We start from the raw sequence: 16,727 nt of genomic DNA, 5'->3' as shown, positions 1-16,727 counted from the left end.
CATGCGCGGGCCGGGATGCCCCTCAGCCGCCCCGCGAATGGATACTGCGGGGCGGCGGAAGGACAAATAGTGCGCGGGCATCGGGCCCGCTGCCCGCAATCGGTGCCCACCGATCGCGGGCCCATGGCACCCTTGGCACGGCCGTGGTACTGCTGTGCCAATCGGTGCCATGGTTATAAAAAGCGAGTTGTTCCCGCCGTTTTTACGAACGGCCAGACCAGGTCTGTTTGCCGTTCGTAAAAACAGCGTAAAGGGCTGGGACTTCGGCCCATCTATCAGCTGTGAATCGCTGCCGGCCGTAAAAAACGGCGGCAGCAATTCGTGTCGGGAGTTGGGCGGGGGGGGGGGGGGGGGAATAGCGGGAGGGCGGGAAAAATGTCGGGAAGGCCCTCCCGCTATTCTCTGACCCGTCGTGGGGGTCGGAGAATTTTGCCCAGGCTGTTCTTTTTTTGTTTCTGTTGTCTTCTGACCTTTGAGGGAAACTGCTTTTCTTGTTTCAAATTGTAATTTGTCCCGGGTATGACAGATACAGATTACCGGCTGCGAAGCAGCTTTGTAATCAAAAGCAAAATATCGTGGTTTTCGGAAATCAGTGGATGTTAAAAACCAAAAATGCTGGAACTATACAGCAGGTTAGGCAGAGCTAGTCAGCAAGTTCAGCACTGTGAAGAGAGAAACAGGGCGGAATCTGACCAGAATTTGGCAAAGGATCAGACTCAGGCAAGAAACTGGCTTGTAACTCGTCACTTGCACAGACCAGTTTTCTCATGGAATCGTGAGCCTTTTTGCAGAAAGAAAATGAGTGGCCGAATTTTACGCCATCACTCTATCAGGTAGGGGCCTCTTTGAGCCGGGAATCGGCCCCAAATAGGCCCCAGCCCACATCACAGTGGTCTCCCCACCACCCCCCCCCACCCCCCCTGCAATCTCTGCTCTCCCCTCCCACCGTTCATCTACGCACTCTCCCATGGGGCTCCCCCTTGGGTCTGTGGGTGCGGCTCAAGACTCTTCCCACAGAGTTAACAGGCTGGAATTTCATCCTCGAGGCGGGTGGGGTAGCTGGCAAAGTTCCTGACTCCGCCTGCCCCTCTCGGGAAAAAGTGAGTGCCAAGGCGGGAGAGTGGGAGTTGGGCCAGCTGACTCGGGAGGAGGTGCAGAGGCAGCCTGGTGCAGTGGTAGACTGTTTAAAAGGCTCGCTTCAATGCAGTGGGACTTTTTCCCAATAAAAAAAATGCAAATGTCCACCATCACCCCTCACACAGCCTGTACCCTCCACTCTGTATGTACTATTCATGCCACCTTATGCCCCTTAGACACCCTCATACCCCCATGCCAAATTCAGCCCTTCCACCCACCCCCTCAGGCCCCTCATGCCTGTACACTTGACTGAGAACCCGGACATCTATTTGAATGACAGAAACTTGCTCTCCAGCGTAAACATTGGTGAGGCTGTCTGATTTCAGCCTCAATTTTGCTGTGTTTGTATGCAGAGTTCAATTGGTTTCAAGTCCTTGTGGTCTGTGGTTTTTGAAACTTCAATGTGCCTGGATGATTGACACTTTTATTAGCTTTGGGTCCAGACCCTTTTTCATCGGAGAAATTTATCAATGGAGTACATCTTTTCAAAATGTATTTTTTTACACATCTCACTTTACGCTGTAATGTTCATTGTTTATACAAAGTGCACAGTGGATCAATGTACATGAAGTGCCAGTGGCATTGGGGACATGAGGAGCCTGAGGGATCATTAGGGGGGCCTTTTTGAACTTACCTTTTAAAAGGAAGCCTCATGAACACCAGTGTTCACAGCTCGCTCTAGGATCATGGACCACAACTCCTTAGGAACCTGGCCTGACTCGATGAAACCTGCGGAGGAATTGGACATGCCTATGTCCGCAATAGAGTTGGCCAGGTCGGGAGTGCCGGATGCAAACTTCTGACAAGAAGCAGCCCACACCCTTTAAAAATACTCCTAAAAATCACATGGCCGAAGAAGGGGGGTCAGGTATCCTGGAATATTGCAGGTTGACAACCTTTCATCAAAACCATCAGAATTATAATCATTTTCAGTTAACATGACATGCTATGCAACAGTCCCAATGTAAGTAAATTCCTGAACAATGCGGATTTTTAGCAACTGTGTTTTTCCAACCATTCATATTTAGTGTATTTCCAGCTTAAAATACGTTTTCTTCTGCCCTGATCTAGAGTGATTTGAAAGTACTTTATACAGTTGGCCTTGATTTTAACTCTAAGTGAATGGGTTTTGGATGAGGTGTGGGTTTTGGGCCTAATGTGTTCATCCACAGGTAATTTTGAGGGGAAACCAATGCACAATGAAGTTAGCCAACAAAAGACATCAAGTGGTTAAAAAAAATGCAGCGTGTTAGTACTCTCTTCAAAATGCTGAGCAAAACAATCCCATTTCTGTTCTTTCCTTCTCTGCTGTCCAGCTAAACACCTCTTAACAGGAGGCTGGTGGTGCTATCTTGTTTACGGTCCAATCTAAGACCATGAGAAAATTAAGAAATTGATAAAGTGTGTAACGCGAGATTTAAGCACATGGACTGCATGAAGGTTATAATATAGGATTCCGTTATTCCACCGGCATCAAAACTGTATTAATTCTCAAATGGAAGCTTAACATAAGGGGCAGATTATTTACTGTGAATATTCATGGCTGATGCTCGAAATATTGATCCTACTTGTGGCCTCGGCTCCTCAACGCAGTGCCTCACCAGTCTTGGAATTGCTGCTCCAGCTCCTTGCTGCTGCCCTGCTCCCCTTTTCTTAGTTTCTTTGCCACCATCAGAGGCTTCATCGACCCTATTCATAGCCTTGGCTTCTGCCACATTGCAACTCACAAGTCCTGGACTGTCCTTGCTGCTTTCTCCCTCGCCTTATGGCATCTGGCTCTCCCCCTCAATTTGCCAATAACATTGCTTCCTTAGAGCGGGGCCCACAGGGACCGACCAGTTCCCCTGACAGTGCTCTCCCCCCACCATTGTCACTTACTGCCAGAGGCCCTGCTACATGTAGAAAGTAACTTCTCAGCAAAACATCTGTGAAAAAACCCTTTCTCCGCAGCAGGCAAGAAAGCAGTTGCGAGAGCAGAATATTTAATGCAGTATTTCCTTGAGTTTTGTTCAGCCCCCTCAGTTGCCACTGTGCCTCATCTTGTTTTCACTGTTGAGTGTTCAGGAAACACAGAAAACCCGTGGATGCAGCATTACATTAGAAAGTCAATTTAATTGTTTCTGTAATTGAGTGATTATCAATGTTATTGGTAGCCTAATAATAATAATCTTTTATTGTCACAAGTGTGAAGTTACTGTGAAAAGTCCCTAGTCGTCACATTTTGGTGCCTGTTCGGGTAAGCTGGTGCAGGAATTAAACCCACACTGCTGGCCTTGTTCTGCATCACAAACCAGCTGTCTAGCCCACTGAGCGAAACCATTCCATACCGACCTCTCCCAAGGGAGTTAAACCCAAGTAGCCCAAATATGGACAGGTTGAATGTGGAAGTTGGTGGATTGGAGGCAACATCTCAATGTACTGACATTTTTTCCAGTTTTAAAGCCTCCCCACACATGCACCTTCAAATTAAATTCCCACAATGTGTCCTCCTGCAGCCTAATTCCCCCCCCCCCCCCCCAACTCTCCACCCCAGAAACAGTTTTGTGAGGAAACCTGTGAAACCAGCCAGAAAAAGGTAAAGTGCTGCTGTTTATCTGAAATATAAATGTGACACTGTTCAGAATGCTGGGCAAATCTGAGCAAAATATTGAAATTTACCATTTATTAAAAGAAAAGTTGAATTCTCCTTTTCATGGTGAAGTGCATCCTCTGACGCCAACAATTCTGTATGTAAAACAGTTTGGAGTTCACCGTTAGAGATTCAATGACAGCAATTGCCTGAATTAATGAGAGATTTTCATTCCAGCTGATATAGCATTCCACAAGAATTATGTTGAATTAAATGGAAAGCTGAAAGACACCGTGAGAGAGGAAAGAAAAAGACCCGCCTTCAGCATGATAGCAAAGTCTACAACAGGAACCTCCACTGTTACTCAAGGTGAAGATACTGAGATTAGTCAGTCAGAGCTCAACACTGTGTGTGGGAAAACTGCATTGCAATTGCTCACATTGCAGGTAAGTGGCATCAAACCCCATTACTGTTACTGGATAAAGCGATATGATCGAAAAATTGATTTGATATTATAGACTGTACCTGAATCAAGGATGATACACAGTGCTGGTGTGCGCAATGTTCAGTAACAAAAATATACTGGAATATTTTAATGTTAAAATGTTAAACCATATTCCTCAATACCATTTGTGTAGTTAAAGAAAATAAGCTGGAAATTAAGTACAGTTGAGGAAAATATTCACCAACTGTGGGAAAAAAATTGTTTACATTCTCCCTTGCCTGAGAGAAGCTATTTAAATTAGCATATTGAGAAAGTAAGAGCATTATGTGCTCTTCACCGTGCTTTGTTTCACACGATGAAACTGGAATTTTTCTCCTCCCACAAAGATATATTTTAGTCATCATTTAAATTGAGCACAGTTTTTCCCAGGACATTGTGAGCAGGTTTTTCCAACCCTTCCTGCCAGTGGAATTCATCCATTCATCTGTCCCGCTGAAGGCAACCTCCCCCACCCCCCGCGGTGGGCTCCCGTCGATGGGATGTATGAACCATGCAAAACGCTGTAGACATCGGCAGGAACGCAAGATCCTGCCAGTGGCCAACGGCAAGGTACCTCCACCACAGGAAAACATGCCTGAAAATCACACCCTATGTTTTAAAAAAAACGACTGTAAGGGGAAGTTTATTAAATGAATAAATGAAACTTTCAGACCCCCAGGTTTAGTCAATCCCTTCAATCCATTGATCACAAAGAGGGAAGCAGGTGGTAGTAGTTGCACTACAATTGGCCGAGGTGCCTTTAGGTTAGAAAGAGAAAAAGTAGGCATTGCTCTTGATCATTATCCAGTGACCCCAGCCAAAATGCATACATGTGGATCGGTTTGGACTATGATGTCGAGATACCGGTGTTGGACTGGGGTGGGCACAGTAAGAAGCCTTACGACACCAGGTTAAAGTCCAACAGGCTAATTTGGAATGACTAGCTTTCGGAGCATAGCTCCTTCATCAGATGGACTAGATTGTGATGCCCCTCACCCATCATATTCAAATGGTCTTCCAACACTCACTGTCAAATCTCACACAGGAATAATAGTGCAAATATTGAGGCTGTGTGATGCTTTGGAATTATCTGCATCTACAGGGAGCAAGGAATGGGAGAAATTTGGACTGAAATGGAAGTCTTGAGTGGGCAATAAGTTAGTACATAATTGTTTGACCTCTACAAGAGCGGAATTTGATAATAACAGACTGGATGGTCTGAACATTTCCTCTCTTTGTTGGCTTTGATATATGAAATAAGTTTGATCACATTAAAACACACCTCAGTTTACACATCCATGAAAGAAAATCATATTTAGCAACAGGCTTTTAGTGTGCTTCACTGCACAACTTAACTTTGGGCCTCACACTTGCCTTCTGCTTTGCTGGGACTCGATTGTCCTACTCTACAACATTTAATTGCGTTAGGGAGGTAACTGAATGAAACCTTTAGGCAAGTCTTAATGATCTCAAAAGAATGCACATAATTATAATTTATGATTGAATTGTCATAGACCACCCAGAATTGAAGCTGGATTTAATGTACTGAAGCAATTGACAGCTAATTGTAATTTTCAGAATTCAGTAGAAAAATAGATTTCAGTGCCCGGAGCTGCAAATTAATCGAGTTTCCAATTCTCTTATTATTAACTGACCATCAAGATATGCCATTGAAGGAACCTTTGGAAAGGAAAATACAAAGGTATATCAATCCAACCCAACCTACCTGGCCAACCTGCTTAGGCTATCCTGCAGTCACCTGCCTGGAGACGAACAGTTGAGAATTTCATGTGGCATTGACATCTTCCCAAAACCAGCAGGATTCTTTTTGTAGTTAAGGAAAATAAGATGGACAAAATACTTTCTCTCGGAGTGAGTTTTCACTCTTAGTTCTTGTTCTTGTTGCCAGATGGACTCTGAGACTCAGATGTTCCACTGCTTCCTGGTGACATCCACCTGAAATGGGATTTAAATTTACATGCAATACAATACTCATTTCTGGAGCAGATGAGTTTCTAATTCACATTGATGTTTACCCACCAAAAACTGAAGTTAAAACTGAGCTAAGTTTGTTTACAACATATTGGTGATGGCTAACCTTCTTGAGGTTAGTAAACTAAATGTTTTACCGTATTTTTTACAACTAAAGTATTCTAAATATGAATTTGAGCTTAATTATTCATGTTTCACTGTCAATGGGGGATGCGTTAATTTAAATAGTGGTTGGGTTTGGGTCAAGTGGGGGGGGGGACTGAAGTCTTAAAAATCTAATTCATACTTCATATCCACCCCACCCATCCACTTCCATCAGTAACTGAGGTGAGAAGGTAGGTGGGTGACCAATTCACTCTAAGGGGATAGGTTAGTACTTTAAGTATGATAGAGCTTCATTGTTATTCAACTTTAGCCTCAGGAAACTTAGCAACATCCAGACAAGGATTGGCACATCCAGGAAGTGGGTGCCTTTATAACTACCACCTGGATTTAGCATGCCCAGTTACCTGAGGAACACCAGTGTCATCGCACACTCGCATGATATTTCGGTCGGCAGGCATGACCAGTAATCATTGCGCGCCCACTGACAATTAGGCAGCCAGTTAACAGAATTAAAATTCCAATTGACTGGAATTATGTTGCCCGTGCAGTTTTTAGGTTGGAACACAGGCAGGCAGCCATCCTGTTTTTTCACTTTTCTCATCCAAGGGTGGGATAAAAGTGGGCAGGAACACTGACTGTGCAAGTGGTGAGGAGTTCAGGTTCGAGTTTGGTGTAGCGTGATTGCGATTTCAGACCTTTTCCCCTGGTTTCTTGAGAGATGCTTGCATTGTTTACCTTGTTCTGAGGACTCTTCTGTTTTGATAATAGCTTTTGAGTGTTTTTGCCTATTGCAGCCTTCAGTGATCAGGACCGTTCCACCTGCATCTCAGCAGATCTGGATTGTAGACTATCCTGGGGGATCACCTCCGAGGTGAATGAGACAGGCCAAAGTGAGAGGAGGCCAGGCAGCATCGCAGGAAGAGATCTTTGCTCACCAATGATAGACAGGCGCACAGCAGAGAGTCTCATCCATCTCTCACACTGGCGATAACCACCTGAGGTCATTGCATGTCTGAGGTCTTGCAGGCCGGAATGTGATCCCAGAAACCCATGATTCTGCTCCTCGAGCTTCCTCTCCATGAGAGACATCTCTCTCTCTCAATGGAGGAGACTGCGATCGGTGCTCCGGATCAATGTAATGCTCAAATTCCTCATGAATTCCTCCATGACAGATACAATGGCAGGCGGATCACCAGGGCAAGCAGATCACTAGGGATCTCCTCCAGATCTTCCCGAGCATCCCACTGGACTTCCTGAATCTGATGGACAACTCCAGAGGCTTGCCATCTACCTCGGACTCAGCATGGTCCTGGTCTCCAGCAATCCTCCAACTACTGATGCCCTGGGTACACTCTACCTCTGTGAATGTGATGTGCCCTTACTGCAGAGCACTCCAAACAGAGCCAATGAGCTATAGCTCACCAAAGTGCTGGCATCTGTACTGGGGCTTGGTACAGAGAGTGGATGCGATGCAGGTGCATCGCTCTGAGGTTCCCCCTCAGGTGGCAAAGGAGGCTCCTTGGGGTCAGCGGCATGTCCTGAGTGTAGACCGAGTGGTCACGCGATTACATGGTTACAAGAAGGGTCACTGACAACTAGGGATCGTTTACATTAAAGCAAACTTTGTTATTAACACAGGAATAACCCCATAAACATCCAAGGGAAAGAAAAAACAGCTTTTCAATTAAGTTAAATGGTTCTTACAAAAAAGAAAGGTCTGTGAGCTTACTTTCCCATCTACTAAAATTTCAATTCAGCGAAAATCCACACACACAGGTCAAATGTCACTTATTAACACAGCTAACACTCAGTGACTTACATATTTATGCACAAAGTCCTTGGGAGAGAAGCTTTCAGAAACCAGTCTGAGAAACACACCTCCTTTCCTCAGAACCCAGAACCCAGAGCAGAACTTTAAAAATTGAAAGTAAAAACAACAGATAAAGGGCAGGGCTGAAAACTAAGCCCATTAGTGACATCACAACTTGCTTAGCTGTTAACCCCTTAATGACAGCTGTAGCGACATATAATCTGGTTACCTTAACCTAGGCTCTTTTAATAACATTACTGCAACAGACACATGATGCAATATGTAAAAATATTTCCTACATTCATCACACCACTATTAGGTCTTCAGGCGGCATTGCATTGGGGCTTATTCAACTTGACCCAGATGTGCAGGTTTTACAACACCAGGTCTCAGAAATTATAGCATTCAAAGTACTCTCCAAAGACACCATTGATAAGCTACCAGTTATATACAACATGAGACTAGATAATTCAGTACCACCAGCAGTTTGTGATCCGAGAAGAATCCCAGTAGCCATGAAGCAGAAAGTAATCGATAAGCTGCATCGGATTACAACATTAAAAGGTGTCGTAACTCCAATAGACAAGGTCAGAGAATGGACTTCAGCAATGGCGGCCGCAGTGAAGAAAGATGGCATGGTCAGGATATGCATTGAGCCAGTGCATTGGAACAAAGCACTATTCATCTCATCACCCTATTAAGACAAAGGAACAGGCGAAAGAAGACATTCCAAATGGTAAGGTGTTCCACATCCTTGATGCAAGATGAGGGTTCTGACAGATCCCATGAGATGAAGAATCTTCAAAACCAACCACAATCATGTCCCCGGTAGGTAGATATCACTTTTTTCCATAGGTCCTATGACAGTCATTTTCAAACTCAGGGTCGCGACCTGCGGGTGGGTTGTGGGCAGGTGTCAGGAGGGTCGCGGAATGAGCAGTCGCAGCATTCCTGATCGTAGGAAGAACTGCCCAACGGCTGTGACCGACTTTTAAAAATGCCAGTGCGACCAACTTTCAGAATGTCGACCGTCCTGCGCATGCGTGCTCCCTCAGCCGGATGCAGCAGTACGCAGGCCTGGAGCCCAGTGGTGCAGTCCACCTCCTCAGCATGCTGTCCCAGGAGCAGATTTTATTTTTAATCGATGGAGTCTTCCTGCCAGAAGTGGCGGCAGAGAGCAGGTCACGCTGATGGCAGTGCTCTGGGCACAAAATTACTGAGGAGCGATTCCTCCATTTTGTAGCTGCAAGCAACAAGACTGTGTGAAGAACTGAAGATGGATCATTTTGGAATAAGGAAGAGAAGGCCAGAGATACAAACATGCCAAAATCCCACAACTGAATCTGCTGGAGTGAGCTTCACAGGAGAGTCCACGGCAAGAATAGCAGTTCTGGTATGAGCTCCAAGACTCCTGGTGAACAATTCATACAGAAATGTAACATTGAATGACAAAGCAAGTGAGATCGTGAGGGCCAAGCAGGCTCACCTGTCACGTTAAAGGTAAGCAGAAATGGTGGGTCAAGATGTTCGGGTGGGGTGGGTCTCGAAGGTCGGCTGCCATGGGTCCCAAAGGTCAGCTGGCATAAGTCCCGAAGGATAGCTGATTGGTAAAAAAGGATCCCCGAAAATAAAGTTTGAAAAACACTGTCCTATGAGATCTCCACTGACAGCGAGATCTTCCGGCAGTGTATGGAGAAACTCTTTGCAAGCCAAACATGCAAGATCATTGTTAATGACATCCCGGATTGGGGTCATACTATCCAAGAACATGATGCACGTCATTGTTTCACCCTCGACGGAATCAGCACCATACAGCTGAAATGTAAACCTGCGAAAATGCAGATTCAGAGTCGACCAGATTCCTTATGTGGGCCATCTACTCACAGCTGATGTTGTAAAGCCTAATCCAGACAAGGTAACAGCTATATGTCAGATGGCCATCCCTGTGGACAATCATGCTTTGCAGCACTTCCTTGGCCTGGCAAATTATCTTTCCAAGTTAATCCCATGTTATAGTGAGGTCACTGGACCTCTTCATCAACTTCACCAGGGTGTTGAATAGTGTTAGTAAGAGCACCACACAGTGGTCTTCAACAGACTCAAACAAGTGTCCACAGCCCCACCGATGCTACAATATTTTGACATTCAAGCACCCACACTTATATCAGCAGTCGCCTCCAGGCATAGACTTGGCGGAGGCTGTATCCAGAATGGCAGACCAATAGTCTTTGCAACTGACAGTGAGGCTCATTATGCTCAGATCGAAAAAGAACTCCTCACTCTAGTCTTCATCTGTCAGAAATTTAATGACTCCATTTATGATTGTCCTGCAACTGTTAAAATGACATTTAGCCACTCATAACAATCTTAAAAAAATCACTTCATACTGCTCCTGCACGACTGCAATGCATGGTGCCAACATTGCAATGTGACAATCTCAGTGTCATCTGCAACCGTGTTAAGGCTCTCCAGAGCCTTCCTACCGACTACAGACCAGACAGATCGTGAGAAAGACATAGAACCTATGACAATAGTGGTGCTCTCCTCAGAATCCAGGAAATCAATGGTACCTTCCAAGTGGACATCACATGCAGAAAACTGCACAGCATAATCACCAGAGTCCTCAAGGGAGCTTCCCCATCAGCCCCGCACATTCTTCATCACCAGAGATGAACTAACCATACAGGACGGACTGATAACGCATGGCCAGCGATTTGTCATCCCTACTTGTCTTCAGAGGTAGTAGACCGAGCAACTTCATCAGGGGCACCCTGGGTTGGAAGCAACCAGATACAGGGCCAGGAATCACTATACTGTCCCTCCATGTATGCCGACATGGAAAAGGAGGTTTCCAAATGTGCAACATATTATGCACTCAAGCCGCGTAAAGCAAAGTAAACACTGCATTTACATGAGGTCCCTCACCTCCCATGGCCAGTCGCAGCAGCTGACATATTCAAATGGAATGGTAAACAACATTTAGTCTTAGTTGATTGATATTCCGGGTGGTTTGAACTCGACGACCTGCCAAATATGACGAGTCATGATCAAGCTCAAGAGACACTTTGCCTCACATGGCATCCCTCAGAGATTCATAACAGATAACGCTAGCCCATTTGTCTCCACTGAATTTCAAAACTTAGAACACACAAGGGACTTTGAGGATATCATGAGCAGGCCCCTATATCCACAATTAAACAATCCGGAGGAGCGGGTGGTACGCTCTGTCATAATATCCACTCATGTATATCATGAGATGCAGACAGGCAGTAATTGACACACAGGATAACCAATGAACACACGCAACACAGAACAACCAATCACCAGACAGGACGCCATCACTATAAAGCCCACAGGGCATTAAGGCCCTCCCTCTCTCACAGGACACGGCCAGGGAGATAGTCACAGTGCACAGGCCAGTGAACATCATCACCATGTGATAGAAAGCTAGTCTGGTCAAGCCAGTAGGACAAGGGTGGGCAAACTTTTCCGTGCAAGTGCTACATTCAGAAATTCACAATTTTAAAGGGCCGCATAGTATATTAAGTAAAATAATTACTTCACCCGGTTATGATTCTGGGCGTCTCATATAGAACATAGAACAGTACAGCACAGAACAGGCCCTTCGGCCCTCGATTTTGTGCCGAGCAATGATCACCCTACTCAAGTCAACGTATCCACCCTATACCAGTAAGTAACACAACAGCCCCCCCCCCCCATTAACCTTAAAAATAAATAATTAAAAATTTAAAAAATAAAAAAATAAAAAATTTTTTTAATTTTTTTTTTTAATGACTTGGTGGGCCGCATAAAGACCTTTGGCGGGCCGCATGCGGCCCGCGGGCCGTAGTTTGCCCACCCCTGCAGTAGGAGGTTATCAGTTAGGTTAATAGAGTGTCAACCCACAGCAGATTATGTACAGCAATCAACATGTTCAATAAAGCAGTGTTGGACCATCTCCTGTGTCGGAAGCCTGTTTCTCGTTTTACTGCATCCAGTTGCAGTCGATGTTAGACCAACACAGATAACACATCACGCTCAACCGAACATCTAGAGAAATATGCATGGGACTGCAGAAACTACTGTGCTCTCGTCAGCCTGCAACATCTTGCATGATAGGGCCTGCCCTTGTGAGCACAACAACTCTTTTCCAAGTGCACCGGGAACAGAATTCCTACTGATAAGGATCTGCTGCAACCCAAACTTGAAACCAATGTGAATGATGCCCTTGTGTAATGAATGCCAAGTGAGGAGCAGAATGCACTATGATCGAGATGCCCGCAGACTCGTCTCTCTAGCACCTGGTCAAATGGTCAGGATTCAGACTGCATGTGGCCATGATCAGCTATGCCTCACAATTGAACAGTTATGGGACAGCCTCAGACTGGTGCTCACTACGTACAAAACCGCTGTCACCTCCTCCTATTCTAAGCGGGCACTCACTTGCCTCGACCAGAGCATGCAGACAGTCATCAGAGAATTATGGGGCACAGTGCCCAGCAGCACTGTCCTCCCACCTGCTGAGCCCTCCAAGTGTTGAATTTTCTCCTCCATAGTTTGGTATGTCTCCTCCACAACTGCTTTTGCCTTCAGGGAGCTGCCTGGGCTCAATTCAACCCCCCCCCCCCCCCCCCCCCCCCCGCCGGGCACCATTGGACCCAGTGCCACTGACCCTTGATTGGCAAGGCACCATAAAATTAGGTTGTTCCTTTATTTGTGGGCAGAAGCAGACAGGCTGGCCCATCACGCGTGCACGACAAGCACAAACCTCTAGCCCAAATATCAATCCTTTATAAAATTAAGTTTAAGTCAAAACAAATGGCTGCACATCCTATCCATATGGTCTCAATTCATTTTACCTATGTAAAAAATAAAAATTTGGATTGTAATACTAAAAGTGAGGAGCTTAATGTACACAATAGAACAATAAAATAAGCTGCTAAGTGGGGAGTATTGGCACATGCTCAGGCCCAGGCAGCTGAGGGACAAGGAAATTATATTCATGTACAGCTGCAACATAAGTCTATTTTAAAACAGTTTTGATTTTCTTTCCTCTTGCTGGTTAGTGTAGCCTGTTGTGTTCTTCTTCAGCTTTATTTATAATTGTTGGGTGGAGTTTTACCAAAAAATGACAAAGTGTCTTTTCCGGTGTGAAAATTGGTGCAATTCCCATCAGCCCCGACAGTGTGATCCGGATCGCAATCTTTAGGTCCCTAAAAATATTTCCCCACGTGAAGAATGCCACAGACAAAGCATCTCATTCGCCCGCCACGGGGGATATCTGAACACTTCAGTCAGGGGATATTGCATTTAAACAACTCCACAGCACTCGCTCTCATTCAAGCCAGGAGGATGGCAGCTGGGATATCAGCTCCCAGACCCTCGCAGAGGGCCCTCGCTCAATTACTGGATGCTGTGGAAAAGGGGTGGGCCGCAATCTACCCATGGGTTGGCAGAAGGCCCTCCAGGAAGGTCACCAATCCTGCCTGGGACACAGTGGCAGTACTGGCCAGTCCAGCAGCGTGGCCAAGAGGATGGGGGCTCAATGCAGAAAATGATAAATTACCTCCTACAATCTGTAAGAATATGTGTCCCTTGTCTCCCCTTGGCATTCAACCCTTCCGTCACCTCCAAAGTGTCATCCTGAACCCACAGGTGCCAAACTGTCTCCCTTGTAAGGCGGAGTCTTTGACAGCTCCATAAAAGACACCAGGGTCTTGTAAAGCCTCGGTCCCCTTCACCTTCGCCTTTGAACCCCCTGTTCAGCCCGAACTGCGGCCAGCCCTTGAGCCTGCCCAGCGCCCCCCCTGGCCTCCTGATGTCGGGTTCTCCCTGGGTGCAGCCTCTCACAGCTGATAGATTCTGTGCTCCTCCAACACAGTTATTAATGGAATCGCCAGCTGCACTGGCTTCATCCCGAGATCTCTCGGACCTCTGCAAGGGATGAGATAGAGAGACAGAGAGACAGACAGAGAGACAATCAGCTTGGTGTTCTAGCCAATTGCGTTCGGTCCCTCCCTGCACACCTTGTCATCCTAGTCCTGGAAGGTGTAATTCCTTCACCTTCTCTGGCAGCCAGCACTTGCTCACATGTCTGTTGCCCTTCCACCTTCATTGCTTGACGAGCACCGGCCAATAGCCTTGCCCCTTCAGAGTCACCTGTGACCTCCTGTCTGGTTGTTCCCACCCTTAATGTGCACATCATAGTGTTCTGACAAGCTATTTTAATGTTCGCCCATCACGGGGTGATCTGCCGAGTGGGTCATGTGACCCAGGTAACCAATCAGGCACCAGGATGGAGAATCACACTGGCAAGTTAGAGATTCTGTATCAGTTCAATCCTGGAAGCGAACTTGCAACCACGAGTCTGCAGGCCTCTGCATTGTAATTATATGTAAGTAAACATTGTTGTGTTATGCTTCTTCACATAGCATAAGCTGCTTCCTTGATGTATACTCTAACAAAGAAAAGTTCAGACTTGGAGATAGGTTTAACACATTTATTGAACAGTTAACAATTTTCCTACTTGGATTCGACTCTCCTGCTAATCTTACTATAGTAACTCGATCTAACTAACCAGTCTGCTCTAATCCATGCGGTGGGTGTGATGCTTCCCTGATCTGCCCCTGTGTCTCTGAGTGTCGCCTATGGAAAGAGAAAGAGCATGTGTGCCCTGTCGTTTTATATGGGTAGCCCCTTTGTGGTAGTATCACCTCTGGGTGTGTCTTGACTGCCCATTGGTCGTGTCCTATCTCACTGGCCTATTGGTTGAACGCCTGTGTGTCATGATGTCTCTAAACCTCTAGTATTTATTTAGTTCTAGTGTATTTACATTAACCCCTTGTGTATTTACAGTGCCCGAGTGTATCTACATTAACCTCTTGTATATTTACAGTGATGCATATCATCACAAACGTTGCAGTTGTTAGATACCTAACGGGTGTTGTAATATTTCCCATTCACCAATCCCCTCATCTGATGAGCCCTGCACCCACAGACACCCCATCCCCCATGACACTAACAGTTGTAAACTAAACGCTCATTTTCACTGAGTGAGCACACAGGTAGGAGTCTCACTCAGAGCTTTGCACAGTTACTAAAACTGACAGGCTGAAGGCTTCAGGACAACACACACCAGCTGCGACTCACATCCCTGAGGAGGACCCCAACCACCCCCTCTTACCCTCAACCCCCTCCTACAACATCTTTGAATCGGCCCCCATCCACAGCTGCCCAGCAGATATTGCCATCTTGTACACCCTGGTACAAGGTGGAGGTTGGTTCTCACCTCCATCCTCCCTCTCCGAGGTCACGGTGCCTGGTTCCTGTTTTTAAAAAGCAGCAGTGGTGTCTGCCACATGATATCACGCTGGAGGGCAGGAAGATTCAATGAAGCCTGAAGATTCGACTATAGCCTCGCTAATAATATGCATTCAAATTCATTAAAATCAGAGTTCCCGCCCTTCCTGGGCGGAAACTTGATCATGTCATCGGCGTGGGCCCGGGAATATCGCAATCGGAATCAGGCTGTTGTAAATTCTGTTTTTGACCTCTCCCGAGAATTTGTGGCCACAACGGGATATATGTCCTTGGCTAATAGACCTTAAAAATCACACCTAAGTGTAAGCCTCTATGTGCACAATAATAGTGTGATAATTGGATCTCAAACATATCTTCTCTCACTGTGAGACAAAGGTTAATACCTCCATGGTGAGTACCCCCTTGATGACTCGGACAAAACTGGAGCTTGCCGCAGTGGTAAAGGCCAACAAAACCCATCTTTAACCATTACATAATTCAAATGTACCATTAGCTTAGCTCAACCTGTGTCCTGCAAATTTGGTTTGTCTTTAAAACTAAGTAAACTTTGCACCTTCCCAATGAGACACTTGAACATCAACAAGGCCAAATTTCCAATCATAACATTTTATTTTTAATTAACTAGAAAAATAATTTGAGAAATATCCCTGCAATAGCTGAGCAAAATATTGAGCAAATAGAATTCTTCCCATGAATGAAATCAATTATTTTCTATTTAACTGTTCTTATTATTGAAAATAAAATTGCTCAAGTATATGAAAATGACTCACACACTCCATTATCCATTATTAATCCTGTGGTGCTCAGTAATAGAGTTCACATTTCAGCATCGCAAATAAAGCTGCTCTTTTGCCACTTAGAGAAACATTTGATCATCAGGCTCTGCACTATGCTCGGATTATAGGGAATCAAGAAGAAACTGAACTGAGCACATTAGTAATTTCTTCACGTCTTTTAGCCGCAGGTCATATAAGGTCACTAAAATCACATTTCTATAACAATATACATCATTTTACTCGAGAATGGGAGGTGAGGAAGAGGAATTAAATAGGTCGATTAAATTTCAATTGTTGATGAACACATTTGAAATATGAACAGCAATAGGTATAATATAAATCCGTTCAAAATAATTTTGTTGTTGTTCAGTGCTGCTACAACACCAGGCAACAAACAAAACCATTTTGCTCAGTGGCTGAGCTTAAAAGGTGTTTTTCATTCCTTTCCTCTTTGTGGTCTCCTTGGACATGCATGATGCACTTCGATTGCAGCATTAAAACTGGTCTCTAGGAGACATGAAAAAGCTGCCCAGT

The 16,727-nt window shown here is 45.3% G+C and overlaps 1 protein-coding gene across 3 annotated transcripts in view; it reads left to right on the top strand.

Annotated features, from left to right (window-relative positions):
• Nucleotides 1–16,727, top strand: part of c16h10orf90 (chromosome 16 C10orf90 homolog) — a 290,020-nt gene that overhangs the window by 193,740 nt on the left and 79,553 nt on the right. For all 3 annotated transcript variants that reach the window (XM_038773230.1, XM_038773229.1, XM_038773231.1), the window contains one exon: nt 3,944–4,152. In XM_038773230.1, coding sequence (XP_038629158.1) covers nt 3,944–4,152 — 209 coding nt within the window. The remainder of the gene's footprint in view (nt 1–3,943; nt 4,153–16,727) is intronic.

Source organism: Scyliorhinus canicula, chromosome 16 (assembly GCF_902713615.1).
Source record: "Scyliorhinus canicula chromosome 16, sScyCan1.1, whole genome shotgun sequence".
NCBI lineage: Eukaryota > Metazoa > Chordata > Chondrichthyes > Carcharhiniformes > Scyliorhinidae > Scyliorhinus > Scyliorhinus canicula.
This window is presented reverse-complemented; position numbering and strand designations above follow the sequence as displayed.